The sequence below is a fragment of the Halyomorpha halys genome, unplaced genomic scaffold (assembly GCF_000696795.3).
Source record: "Halyomorpha halys isolate HHAL.00 unplaced genomic scaffold, Hhal_1.1 Scaffold455.1, whole genome shotgun sequence".
Classification (NCBI taxonomy): Eukaryota; Metazoa; Arthropoda; class Insecta; order Hemiptera; family Pentatomidae; genus Halyomorpha; species Halyomorpha halys.
In genome coordinates, this window is record NW_027111717.1 from 694660 (window position 1) to 707767 (window position 13108).

The following is a 13108-nucleotide window of genomic DNA, read 5'->3' on the forward strand; positions in this document are numbered from 1 at the left end:
TTCGACCAAGAAGATATGTATATAAACAGAATATATATTATATAGATAATATATTATTAGATAAGTAAGGTGAGAAAAGTACTGAGAGAGAAGTTAATGGAAACAATGGAGCATGACTTTTACTTACTTTTCTATAAATGCTCTGAACACGGAGGAATCCGAAACGTAGGTGTCGTGTAAATATTTAATATAAAGACAAATTCCGGAAAAGAGAGAAAAACGATAAAGATATAAAGATTTAAATGATATCTTTATAAAATTGTGAATTGAAATAAAATAATTATTTGAAGTATAAACTGATGAACTGTTCTATAATCGACCTATATTTTAGATGTTCGATGTTTTATTCATTTCGAATCTAATAAGATATTTTTATGGCCGTTAATTTCTGTAGGAAAAGTATATATTTTAGAATTTTCCTATTAAATTTAGATTATACGATTTCATTGGAATCAATTTAGTAGGTTGTTTATTGTTTTGAACATATAATGGTTTGAAACTTAAATCCAAATTGTTAGCATTGCGGTCAAAATAGAAATAAAAATAGCTGTTAACTATTATTGTTTTTCTTCTGACCACCTTCTCCATAATTTGAAATTAAACATTCAATATAACCCAATTGTTAGCATATAGATGTAAAAATGTCAAGTCTGAAAAGTGATGAAATTAGTTATAATATTTTGACAAACAATGCATCCTTCTAAAGATTCCTTCTCTTCTGTCGTTTAGTTGAATTATTGTTAATTTTTTTTTTTTGATTTGATGATTCTCCCGAGATGTCTTTATAATTATTGAATTTAATTTGTTTAAAATAGAAAAACTTTTTTTGGTCACTGCTTGACCGGTGATGTAAGACTGTTAATTTTTTCAAATAAAATTTTAATAGTAAACTGTCAGTTTATGGTAGTAATAAAATATCGTTGGTACTAAGTCAAAGTGGTGTATCTGCAAAATGTTAGTTTTTTTTTTCATAATGCCAAATATTCCTAACTATATGTGACATAACCATTCACAATATTAAGTTATTAATTGGCTTATATTGATATTAGAATTAAGCTGAAACCATGCGCTTGATATACAGTTTTAATAAAGCTGATACCATTTATTTGATATTCAATTTTAATAAAGGAGATATATATTTCCAACCATAATTAAAACACAATGGTGATGGCGGTTATGCGTTATCTTAAAAAAATCACCTGCTTATATATCCGTTGTTCCAAAAACTGTACTTCCAGAAGTAAACGCCTGACCTTTTATAGGTTATATCTGTTCACATTATTTTTATCATAATTATATTTAAACAATTCAAGTACAAACAAAATTGATTGTTGGTGCATTTCCTTAGGTACAGGACAAATGTAATATAAACTTAAAATGGCTAAAATCCATTTATTATTTTTATGCTACAGCTACAACATAAAACACCTCTATTAACTATTGCTACAACACTATACTGTAGCAGATGCACTCAGTAGAAGGGTTCGTAGCGGGCGAATGCGTGCCCGTGCTGCCCGCGGCGATAGGCCCCTGCGAGCCCGTTGCGGAGCGCAACTTCCCGGTCGCGGCTGTAGTCCTCCCTGCCGTGGTGCCCGTAGTTGGAGTCGTGGACCGCCGCAGACCTAAGCCCGGAGCCCTCTCCCGCCCGACCAGACGTCAGGTACTTGTACCCTGCTTCGCCGTTGGCCTGTGCATGCCCTTCTCGTCCAGCCTCTCCGTATAGGTTCCCGTAGGATTTGCCGAAGTTCTCCTCGCCGACCTTGTGATCCTCGTCTTCGTATTGGTGGTCCTTGCCAGATTCTTCCTTGTGATAGGATTTGTGGAATCCGGTAGTCTTGTGGCTCTTCTTGAATCCTCCGTGTCCGTGCTCTCCGAAATCGTTGGTCAATTTTGCGTCGTACTCCTTCGTCTTGCCGGAAGCGACAACTCCTTCGTCGGCAGTTTTCCTTGCTGCTTCTCCATGCTCGTATCCATGCTTTCCTACTGTATCGACGTATACTTTGTGATCTCCACCGTCTCCATGAACTGCCTTGAGAGCTGACTGTTGAACGTCGTGAACGGATTTCTTCAGCCCATCATCGCCATAGTACTCTTCAGCCGCCATCTTACCGTCGGAGTGGTAATGTTCTGGAGCATGCTTGTAGAGGTACTGAGGATGCACAGGGACCACTGGTACTTCTGGATGAGCGTAGAATTTCACCTTCTCAGCCGGATAGTACTCGTACACTGGTGTTTTGGTGTAGTAGACATCTCCAACCACTAATTCCACGATTGCTAGAGACAACAAGATCACAGTCCACATTATTAACTACTTACCGAGCCGGAGATCTGATTTGTACTGACACTCCAAACTGTTCCTTGCTTTTTATAGTGACTTTATCGACTGATTAATACAAATAAAAAGTACTGCCCCGTTCTGGATTATTGCATCTTGTGGTTTCCTTTGTTACCTGAAACAGTTTGTCCTTCCATTAAATCTTAGATGACCTTAAACGTTAATTTCGTAATTATGTTTAGATTGTGTAACTCTCTTTAATGATCGTCAATTTAAAAGTAATTTTAATTTTTTAAAAATATTGTTGTGTTATCATTAAAATAAAAACATGTAAATAGTTCTATTAAACTATTTATATTGCTTTATTTGACTAATGCTTATAATGATTCCAAATGTAAGGCTCTACGTTGATGGATATTATTATACTAAATATAAGTATTAATATTATCAGATTACACTTTTCTTATTGATTAACTTACTGTAATCCAGCGTTAATTTGCTATCGGAGTTTGAACGATTATCTAAATAGAATAAAATCTAGTTCATTCCGCATTTCCGCGTATTTGTATGGATGCATAAGTGTTATTAAAATTATTTCTAATTTATACTTCAGTCAAAACACAGTAGCTATTTTATATTTGAGTTAGAAAGTCTTTATACTTCGAGAGTTGTGCTAGCGTATCTCTCATTTTCTTATTTATTGTTGACTTTTAGCTATGGTACATCTGCTCAAACTTGGTATGCATTGATTGCTTTATTTATTGAGTTTAATTAATTATTGCTGATTATGTCATTTCCATCTCATAATGTCAGTTAAAAGAAGTTGATAGTTCATAATTAATTGGTTATAAATTACAAGGTCGACAGGGATAATATTAATTATATAACATACTTCAGCGTATGTCAATGATGCATTAGTTGTATTATTCTATATTTAGATTTATGATATTACGGAAATATTTCAATATTCAAGAAATACGGAAGCTTGCATCTACTCTATTATTATATTCTTTCACATTTAGAGTAAATACGGTATTAGTTATATCAAGATTTTTGATTGATTAATTAAGTGAAATCAATCAATTAATAAAAATACTAGTAACAAATCTATAGTAAATTGGATCTTATGTATATATTGTAACAGTTTTAATTATTCTGTAGGATACAGTTTTATAGGTACCTAATTCTTATTTGAAATATAGGAATTATAAATAAATTCTTCTGATTTTCTTGTTAAAAAGTCCACGATATCCCTGGTGACAAAGGGAGGTTCTCGAAGAATACAAGCGTGAACAATCTTACTTTCAGGTCTGTCTTTTAATTTCTTCAATTAAAGGTAATGCCGACGTAGTTCTAGTTGTCACTCTAATATTAAAGGTGAAGACTACGTCGTTCTCGTCGTCACTCTAATATTAAAGGTAATGCATACGTAGTTGTCAGTATAATACAGGTAATGCCTACGTAATTCTCATTGTCACTCTACTATTAAAGGTAATGTCTACGTTGTTCTCGTTGTCACTCTAATATTAAAGGTAATATCTACATAGTTCCTGTTTTCACTGTAATATTAAATAAAAACTATATTCAATTATTAATAAATACCAATTAAGTTTAAAATTTATGTATATGATGGTTTTTTAAAAATTATATTCTACTTAACATTTTGCCATGGACTATTTCGTTTTATAAGTTATTTTAAGCCTAATGCTTCGAAATTTAGTTTTAAAATGAACCTAATACTTACATTATATACATATAGTATGTTATCTACAAGTGTGAAAAATATAATCCACTTATAATTTTTCATTCCTATTAATTTGGGAGAATCATAATCAAAAAATATGATGAAAAAAATTATTTTTCTATTCTATAGTTATTGCTAGCAATTAAAATAATTAATCTGTTATGCTATTCATAAAGATAGGCTAGTCAACCTACCGTTTACCGTCATAATTTACTATCATAGGAATTTCGAAATTTATTCTGATGGCGGTACATAAGAGATAAGTCTCTCTCAATTGAATCTACTCATAGGTTCAGCCAATAAAGATACTCAATCCCCTAAACAGACCAGGCACTATTTTCCTACAAAATATTATAAAGTTATTGCATATCAACAAATTACATTTTAACTCGTTGTTTCATTTATGTAGTCTTGAATATTAAGCAGTATTCGAAATTTTGAAATCTCACAAGTGTAATGTGTTATTAGCTCCTCACAACCAAAGGTAGGGAAGCTTTGTGTTAGTCTTGTAGAAATTAAAGAAATTTCCGTCCCCCCTCCTTCCATTTTACATTTTAGTCATCAAGGAACATAGCCTTGGCCACTTCTGACATATGAAGGGGAGGTATGTTTATTCTAATGTAACACCTTATTCTAACCAGAGTGGCAGGTGGATTATGATTTCATTACTTGGGGCCGCTACGAAATAAAAGTTAACCCTCTCAATTCGGATTCAAATCGGCACCGCTGCATACTTAACTTTGCTAAAGTGACGTCTCAACACACTTAAGTACAATGGTATCCGTTATCAAAACTATGTTAGGGCATAGTACTTGATTTTTATGGAATTTTCAGGGATTGTGTGTGTTTGTAGATGTATATATTCCCATATCACTTTTAGCATGTACTCTCTGCTCCCATTGTTAACTCATTTATACTTCGAAAATGGCTCGCTCGATTTGGCCCAAAGTTGGAAGAATACTTTCGATTGGTATAAAAATAATCCAGTGTAAATGTTCATAAAATTCTCTCTTTTACACATGCTCAAAAGTATTTCCATGATAAATTTAGAATATTTTCCGTAGATTTTATTTTCAAACGACAAACCATTGAACTGAAATAAAGTAATCATATATCCGATAGAAATTGTGAAGCTCTTCTGATCTATGAACTTGACAGACTTATTTATTTTAGCTCGACAAATATTTGCTTGAGACTTATCCAGCTACTGTTCAGACGGTAAAATTAGCAAATCAGTATCGTACATTTGATTTATTTATGTTGTCCGTTATTTAAGTTACCTTTCTTATGTGTGAATCGAATCGGCATCAAACTTCTGTTCTCCTTATTACAAATTTCTTAATTTTTTAAAAATTTTACGGTTATTATTATTTTTATAACTATTGTTTCATATTTTTGTTTATCTAATTCTTTATAGGATTTTGTTATAATTTAATCCCAAATTATCCTGATATTTCTTTATCATAGATTTGATGAATACATTTTTTGTTTAATTAAACTAAATTGAATTTTATATTAATCGGAAAAGTCAAAATATTTTAGAGAAAGAGGAAGGAAAAAAAGTTTCTCTTTGTGTTGTTTAAAATTGCAAATTTATACTGATGGTAGAACTCTCATGAATTCGGCGAGAGGATATATGGCTTTATATGTGGAAAGCTTTTAGCATTATAATGGAATTAGGGTTGAAAAAATACTTTGTTTTTGTGAGGAGATATTCAGCATACATAAATAATTACTCAAACATATATGTTTGTTATAAATAAATATTCAGAAATTTTTATCATTAATTGAATATTGAAACATAGCTGTATTGTTGATTTGCAATTCCTGAGCGCGATTTAAGAAAACATATTGTTGAATCGTACATCAATTTGAGATAGATATTTAAAAATCGAAAATATTTTAATTAAATAAACAAAAGAACTTTACCAATAATTAAACGATGCGATCAAACTTTAATCCTTCAAAAACTTCTTATATGTAGTTAGTAATAATATTTCTTATAAACCTATCTGGAGAAGAAATTATAAATACTTAATGAGGTGTAGATAGTTGACCGTAGATTAATGATTGGAGAAGTTTGTCGGGGGGTGCGGTCAGCAAAGAACAACATAAATAAACAAAACCATAATAAATAAATATGGTTTTGTTTATTTATGTTATTCTTTGCTGACCGCACCCCCCGACAAACTTCTCCAATCATAAATACTTAATGAAGTTAAAAATATTTTTTAATAATGTACCTATGTGTTAATATCTGTTTAGTTTGTAAATAATATGTTCACATAAATTATGATGGGGAAAAAATTGAAAGGTTTTTTAACCTATAACGATTTCGGAACCAATACCTGATTTCACTAATCTTAAATCTTGTATCATTCTATCACACATTAAGAGTATTAATAAACATAACTAATATTTTCATTTAATATTAGATCTGACATTAAACTAAAATTGGTACAAACACAGGTATATATATATGTATTATCCGTTTCAACAGTAGGACGATTCTTTCCTCTATTGTGTAATGTGCATACATTAGTATTGCATAATGTAATGTACATTTGTACATTTATGTTGAGCATACATTTAGAAATGAAACATTTGTAACAAAATCATAAAACATCATTTGTTATTTGTAATTTTTTTCTTGTGATTCTCTGTTTTGTTTTATTTTTTATTACATTAATATCAGATGAGAAAAAATTCACTTTTCATTTGCTTGTTTAAACAATTGTTCAAAAATAAATAATGTAATGAAAATTTAAATTTATAAGCTGAAGTTTTTCATCATTTTATCATTGTTGGCTCGTACTGATTCATAGTATTTTTTTTTTTATCAATTTTATTTCAAGTTCAGTTGGTACCTTTTACTTTACAATAATTGTTTATTATTAAGTTGTAGTATCAAGTTCAGTTTTTATATTCTAGTTTTCTCATACTATTTTTTAATAAATCATAAAATAGTACTGTATTTAAACTGACTCAATCTAATTACTATTTTAGTTATATTTCAAATAAATAAAACAAAGAAATTCTACCTTATAATAATAACTTAAAGAAATAAGAGGAAATTTGTCATTTCAAAATTATGGGATATTTCGAGATAAACATAATTTTATGGTAAAATTATGCAGTGATGAATGAAAATAATCAAATTCTCTTTCATTATCTTTTAAACATTATATTTTTAAACATTTTTTCCTGTTAAATATTTCAGTAGTATAATCATTGTATTTAACATTCTATTATAAATTTAGTTTTCGAAAATTCTGAGAGGGATTCAGTTTTGTTATTCCTTTGTAAAATTATTTTTTTAAATATGATATAAAGATAATATATTATAGTTATTATTTAGTTGGTTCCATTAATATCATGTTTAAAAAAAAATGCTTATGTTATTGTCTTAAAAAAAATCAAATGCTGTTTATGATTAATTTTGGAGGCTGTAAATTGACTGAGGATGAAAATTATATTTATTTCCAGGTAGGTTGTTTGTGCACCAACCTGGAAATATTTGAAAAAACACAAAATATATTTATTTTTGTTATCATATTATTTATTTATATTCTTATTTGCTTAACTTTGTTTATGTTCTTTTATTGTTTTAAAATGCTTACATATTTGCTATTTCACTTATTTAAACTACTTTTAAATGTTTCATTGTATTTTGTGAAAAATCAATAGAAAATTCTAAATCTTACAGCATCTTTTTCATACGTATTTATATTTCTTAATGGTAAGCTCATACGTAATCATTGAATTCTTATTTAGTTGAGAAGGGTTCATGCACTCAATCAATTTTTATTTCTGTCTTTATAATTATGCTCAATTTATTTATCATAATAACAATGTTTTTATTATCAGGTAAATCTAGGAAAACAAACTATGTAATTAGTAGCTTTTATTTACTTAGTGACATCTGTATAAACCTATAAACAGTACAGAGGATGCCGCTAGTTCACTGCAGCAGATGCACTCAGTAGAAGGGTTCGTAGCGGGCGAATGCGTGCCCGTGCTGCCCGCGGCGGTAGGCCCCTGCGAGCCCGTTGCGAAGCGCAACTTCCCGGTCGCGGCTGTAGTCCTCCCTGCCGTGGTGCCCGTAGTTGGAGTCGTGGACCGCCGCAGACCTAAGCCCGGAGCCCTCTCCCGCCCGACCAGACGTCAGGTACTTGTACCCAGCTTCGCCATTGGCCTGTGCGTGCCCTTCTCGTCCAGCCTCTCCGTACAGGTCCCCGTAAGCCTTGCCGAAGTTTTCCTCCCCAACCTTGTGATCCACGTCTTCGTATTGGTGGTCCTTGCCTGACTCCTCTTTGTGGTAAGATCTGTGAAAACCTGTATTTTTGTGACTCTTCTTGAATCCTCCGTGTTCTTGTTCGCCATAGCCGTTGGTCAATGCTGTGTCGTACTCCTTCGTCTTGCCGGAAGCGACAACTCCTTCGTCGGCAGTTTTCCTTGCTGCTTCTCCATGCTCGTATCCGTGCTTTCCTGCTGTATCGACGTAGACTTTGTGATCTCCACCTTCTCCATGAACTGCCTTGAGAGCTGACTGTTGAACGTCGTGAACGGATTTCTTCAGCCCATCATTGCCATAGTACTCTTCAGCCGCCATCTTACCGTCGGAATGGTAATACTCTGGAGCATGCTTGTAGAGGTACTGAGGATGTACAGGAGCCACTGGTACCTCTGGATGGGGGTAATACCTCACCCTATCAACTGGGTAGTAGTTGTACCCTGGAGCTTTGGCGTAGTAGACATCTCCCGCTGCTTGGCTTACTGCGCCTATAACATACAACACTACTATTGCCCACATCTCGTCTGTTCCTACTATAGTACTGTTCTGGCTTTAGAAGTTTACTTCATCCTTTTATAGTGCCTTTGGAAACTAATTTAAAAAAAAGATAAACCGTTCAGGGTCATGACATCTTGCGGTTTCCTTCGTTATTTTATTCGAGTTGGCCTTAAGCTTATTATGTCGTAACATTCGTTACCATTTTATAAATATCAGTTATTATGGAACACAATCAGCTCTGGCGAATACTATATAATGAATACTATTTTCAAAATACAATATTAATTTAGTATATTGTGTTACCTCGTAGACTCGAGGTAACACAATATTTACCTCGAGTCTACTTACAGTTTGATATGTATTGGAGGTATGTACCGATACACATAGCTTACATCAGGTACATCTTCCACATTACAGAGTTCATCCCTTTAAAATTCTTTTAGATTCTCCTTTTGTTGTGTAATATGTTCAAACTAACTTCAAAACTTTCTGGTTGTAGGATGTAAAAGTGTTGGGTTTTTTTTTTTTTTTTTGGTGACAATAAACTTACAGATTCAAGTATTGATTGAATACTGAAATGAATTAAAATTAAAATAATTCTTAGAAAAGAAATTTTCTAATAATCAGTCTTGTCCATTTTTCCCCTATAAATTGATAGGTAAAAAAAAAAAAAAGGGTAAATCGTAAATATACATATTCGAAAAATAAAAACTTTGAAATAAGAAAAGCGAAAAAAATTATGAAATGACTTTAAATTAATTTATATTTCTCATTATCCTGATCAATAAATTATAATGTTCATTATGAATGATTATTATGGTTCGATTGAATTTAAATTTACAATAATAAAGGAACAAATAAATGTATTGCCACATAAATTGTGCTGCCACGACTAACTTCATTGGGTTGCCAATCATAGAGCATACTAATTTTAGTCTAATCAGACACTATTTTAATCTTACGATAAATAAGCCTAGACAAGTATATAATATTAAAACGATAATCATAAACATTAGGGATATGTAACATTAAAATATCTTTTTTTCTCCTCTTTCTTTTTCATATTTTTTTTTCTCTCCTTTTCTATCCTTTCTCTTTTCTCTCTCTTTTTTTTTCTTCCCTTCTTTTTCTCTTTGATATTTTGGCTTCAACCCAATGTGTCTTTAACAGAATAATGGATAAAATAGTGATAGAGATATGAAAAATAAATATATATCTTTTTTATATTAAGTAACAAATTTAGATTTTTAAAAATCAACAAACTATGCTATAATTAGTATACAATAAATATATACAAAAATAATAAAGTAGCAAATATGATATGCAATGTATGCATGTCATTCTTCCCCTGGATGACTGCATTACTCAATAATTTCCATGCATGTGGTGGTTAATGATTCTCAGGGAGTCGAGTATTATATTTTCTTTTATCTTAGCCAGGTTTTAAATGAGTTTTTATTTAATTTTTGTTTTAATTAAGTTTTTATTTTAATTAATTTATGTTAATTGAAAATATATATAAATATGAAATATATGAGGGGCCTTAATTAAATGCATATGAGCTTCAAAGTGAGCCTCACGTTACCGAAATCTCCTCTCAGTTCATTTTCTTTAGGACCTATTGAGATAGTAATTTTGTTGTCCTACATTGAGTAAAATATTTTTTGATCTTTCAATGCTTCGTGTCTATTGTCGACCGTAGGATTATTGCTTCGTTTTTGTGGCAATGATTACTTTACAATGATGACTGGTTGCGTACTGTATGATTTACTGCAATTTTAGCTCATTGCTTCAGCATAAGATGTCTATTGAAATTATCTTGAGCTTAGGCCACTCGTGGATCGCTTTCATTTTCCTTTACCTTTAGGACGGACTGCCTGCCATTGAACCAGACCGAGTGGTCTAATAGCTTCCTCATCAAGCGATGTTGCTATACATAGCCGGGTATTTCTGGACGGCTCTCTGGCGCTTTAGTGGACTTCTTAGTAGCACCTGGTTCTAGTTCGAATCGGAGTTATTCCAAAGGTGGTCGGGTTCGAGTTCTGAACTAAAGAACTTAGAACTGTTAGCTTCAATACTCTTTGGGTTGTCGTCGATTCCGGTTATAAGTACGATTTTGAAAGCCCATAACACGTTCCCCGTCTCTCTAAACTCAAATAAAAAAAAAAAATCTGTAATTTATTATATTCGTATTATATTTTCTGGCGGTCGAGCATAATTCTGACCCAATCACCTCCTTGCACAACCGTTGGTCGAGTAACAGTACTTCCTTACAAAGTGAATCCGTAACCCTTCTTGGGTAGCGGTGCAGATTTTAATATTAATTTATTTATTTTATTATTTATTATATTTCATTGACCTCCACCTGGACTGTCTTTCTACAATCTATCTTCTACTTCATTAGGTCAACTATCTTCTTCCAATTTAAATCTGTACCGCTAAAACCCATGAAGAGTAGGGAGTACTTTGTGAGGAAGTACGGTTTTACAAGGTCATTTTTTTTTAAGATCCAGCTCAACCGCCAGATTTTCTCCCAATTAAAGGTACATTCTTTATGAAGCTGGGTGCTGGGTGGACCTAGGAGGGCCTCCGAACCCATAGGGCTGACTCACAGCTAGTGAAACAGAAAATAATTGTTTACCACAGCCGGATTCGAACCCGGGTCCTTGCAGTATCACAGTGTCTTACCAATGAGCTACTCACTCTCTTAAATCGAATTATACCATTCAAAGATTTGAGTCAAAACCAAAATATATTATTTTAAAAAATATAAATTAAGTATAACCATGAAACTTAAATATATAAATAAAAAAATCCAGTTTCCAATTTTAGTCCCCCTGTCCATTCTCTGATTCTAGTCGTTATTAATGGTTTTATTGTAGAGATTTTGAATCTTAATTTTGTGAATACTTAGTCGGCTTTTCTTTTCAGTACAAGTATCGAGTATAAATTGTAGTTTTATTGTTAAAGATTAGGCATTTCTCTTTAACTTTTGTTAAAATATAACTGAAAAGTAAAGTGTAAAACACAAAATTGAAAAAAATGTGCCTCTCTTTTTCTCAATTTAGCAAAATCTATTGATAATATTTTTTAAATATCTTTATTGAAATTTACAACTGTACATAATAATGCATTAATTAAATTTGATGTAAGTTATAATTTAGTGATTGTGGCGTGTAGAGAAACTACCCATTGGTAACACTCTAATGACGTTTTTTATATTATAAGGTCTCCTGGTCATCTTATTTTAGGCGCCTCAGAGGATCGTCCGCAATGGAAGACGAAGGTTAGAAACTATTGGGTTTGGATGCTTAGGGAGTTTATTATGAAAGGAATATCTGGTTTGGGCTAGATCGGTGACATACAGGACAGATAATCTTTTAATAGGGCTTAAATACATTGTTTTGACCTGGGGATTTTAGTAGTCTAATGAAAATCCCATTGTTTATTATTTGTCAGATATCACCCTATTCTAACCTTGGTGAAAGGGTCGGTTTCATAAATGTAGACTCTCAAGGCCGGATTCAAACCGGTGCCGCTGCAACAAGAGGTAGATAAAGGCTACGCCTTAACTTCCCTGGCTACAAACGGCCTTATAACTAATCTTTAGAAACCTTTACAGTTTTGTATCTTTCAGATGAATTTTCTTGTACTAAAATATCAATTTATTTATTAATATAGAAAAACCATTTAAATAGATGTGGAATGATGTATTCGAACAGAAGCTTTTTATACTGACAAATAGCATTGTTAAATTTTATAATTATACTGGTTTTATAACTTATTTTATAACCACTTCTGCTCTCCATATTCGAGAAAATTGAAGAAATGTGAAAAAAAGAAACTATAAAGTCGGTCGATTTTATTGACAATCTTAACGCCTTAAGTTTGTTAATAAAATCGACGTAACGCCGAATTAACAAACTTAACGCCTTAAATTTGTAATTTTGTGTTTTTGAGTTCTATCAATGGATAGATTCTCCACATGTTTGTATCATGCCATAATATCACTTACAGCAAATTTACTTGATGTGTATATATGTATACAGTTGTAAATAACAATAAATAAATTATTAAAAAAAAAAATTAGTTTCGAACAACTTTTGAGATAGGTCTGCCACTCACTTATAAACCATTTTGCGAGACTTTGCTTCTTTTTACTCGTGGAAAATTAAAACCTGTGTTTCAGTGGAATACTGAAGTTCGAAATTTTACACAATATTTTCCCTTGTTCTATAGCTAAGTGGAAGTTAAAATATTAACATACTGACCTAACCCAAACAATTGAAGAATACCT

At 31.9% G+C, this 13108-nt stretch overlaps 2 protein-coding genes across 9 annotated transcripts in view; one reads left to right on the top strand and one right to left on the bottom strand.

Moving 5' to 3' along the window:
- Positions 1 to 13108, top strand: part of LOC106682966 (dystrophin) — a 616519-nt gene that overhangs the window by 206297 nt on the left and 397114 nt on the right. The window lies entirely within an intron of this gene.
- LOC136796312 (uncharacterized) lies at positions 7853 to 8685 on the bottom strand (the record flags this gene model as incomplete). The annotated part of the gene is given in 1 exon segment (XM_067049738.1): positions 7853 to 8685. A coding segment is annotated over 1 exon segment (687 nt), but the record flags the coding sequence as incomplete, so codon positions are not given.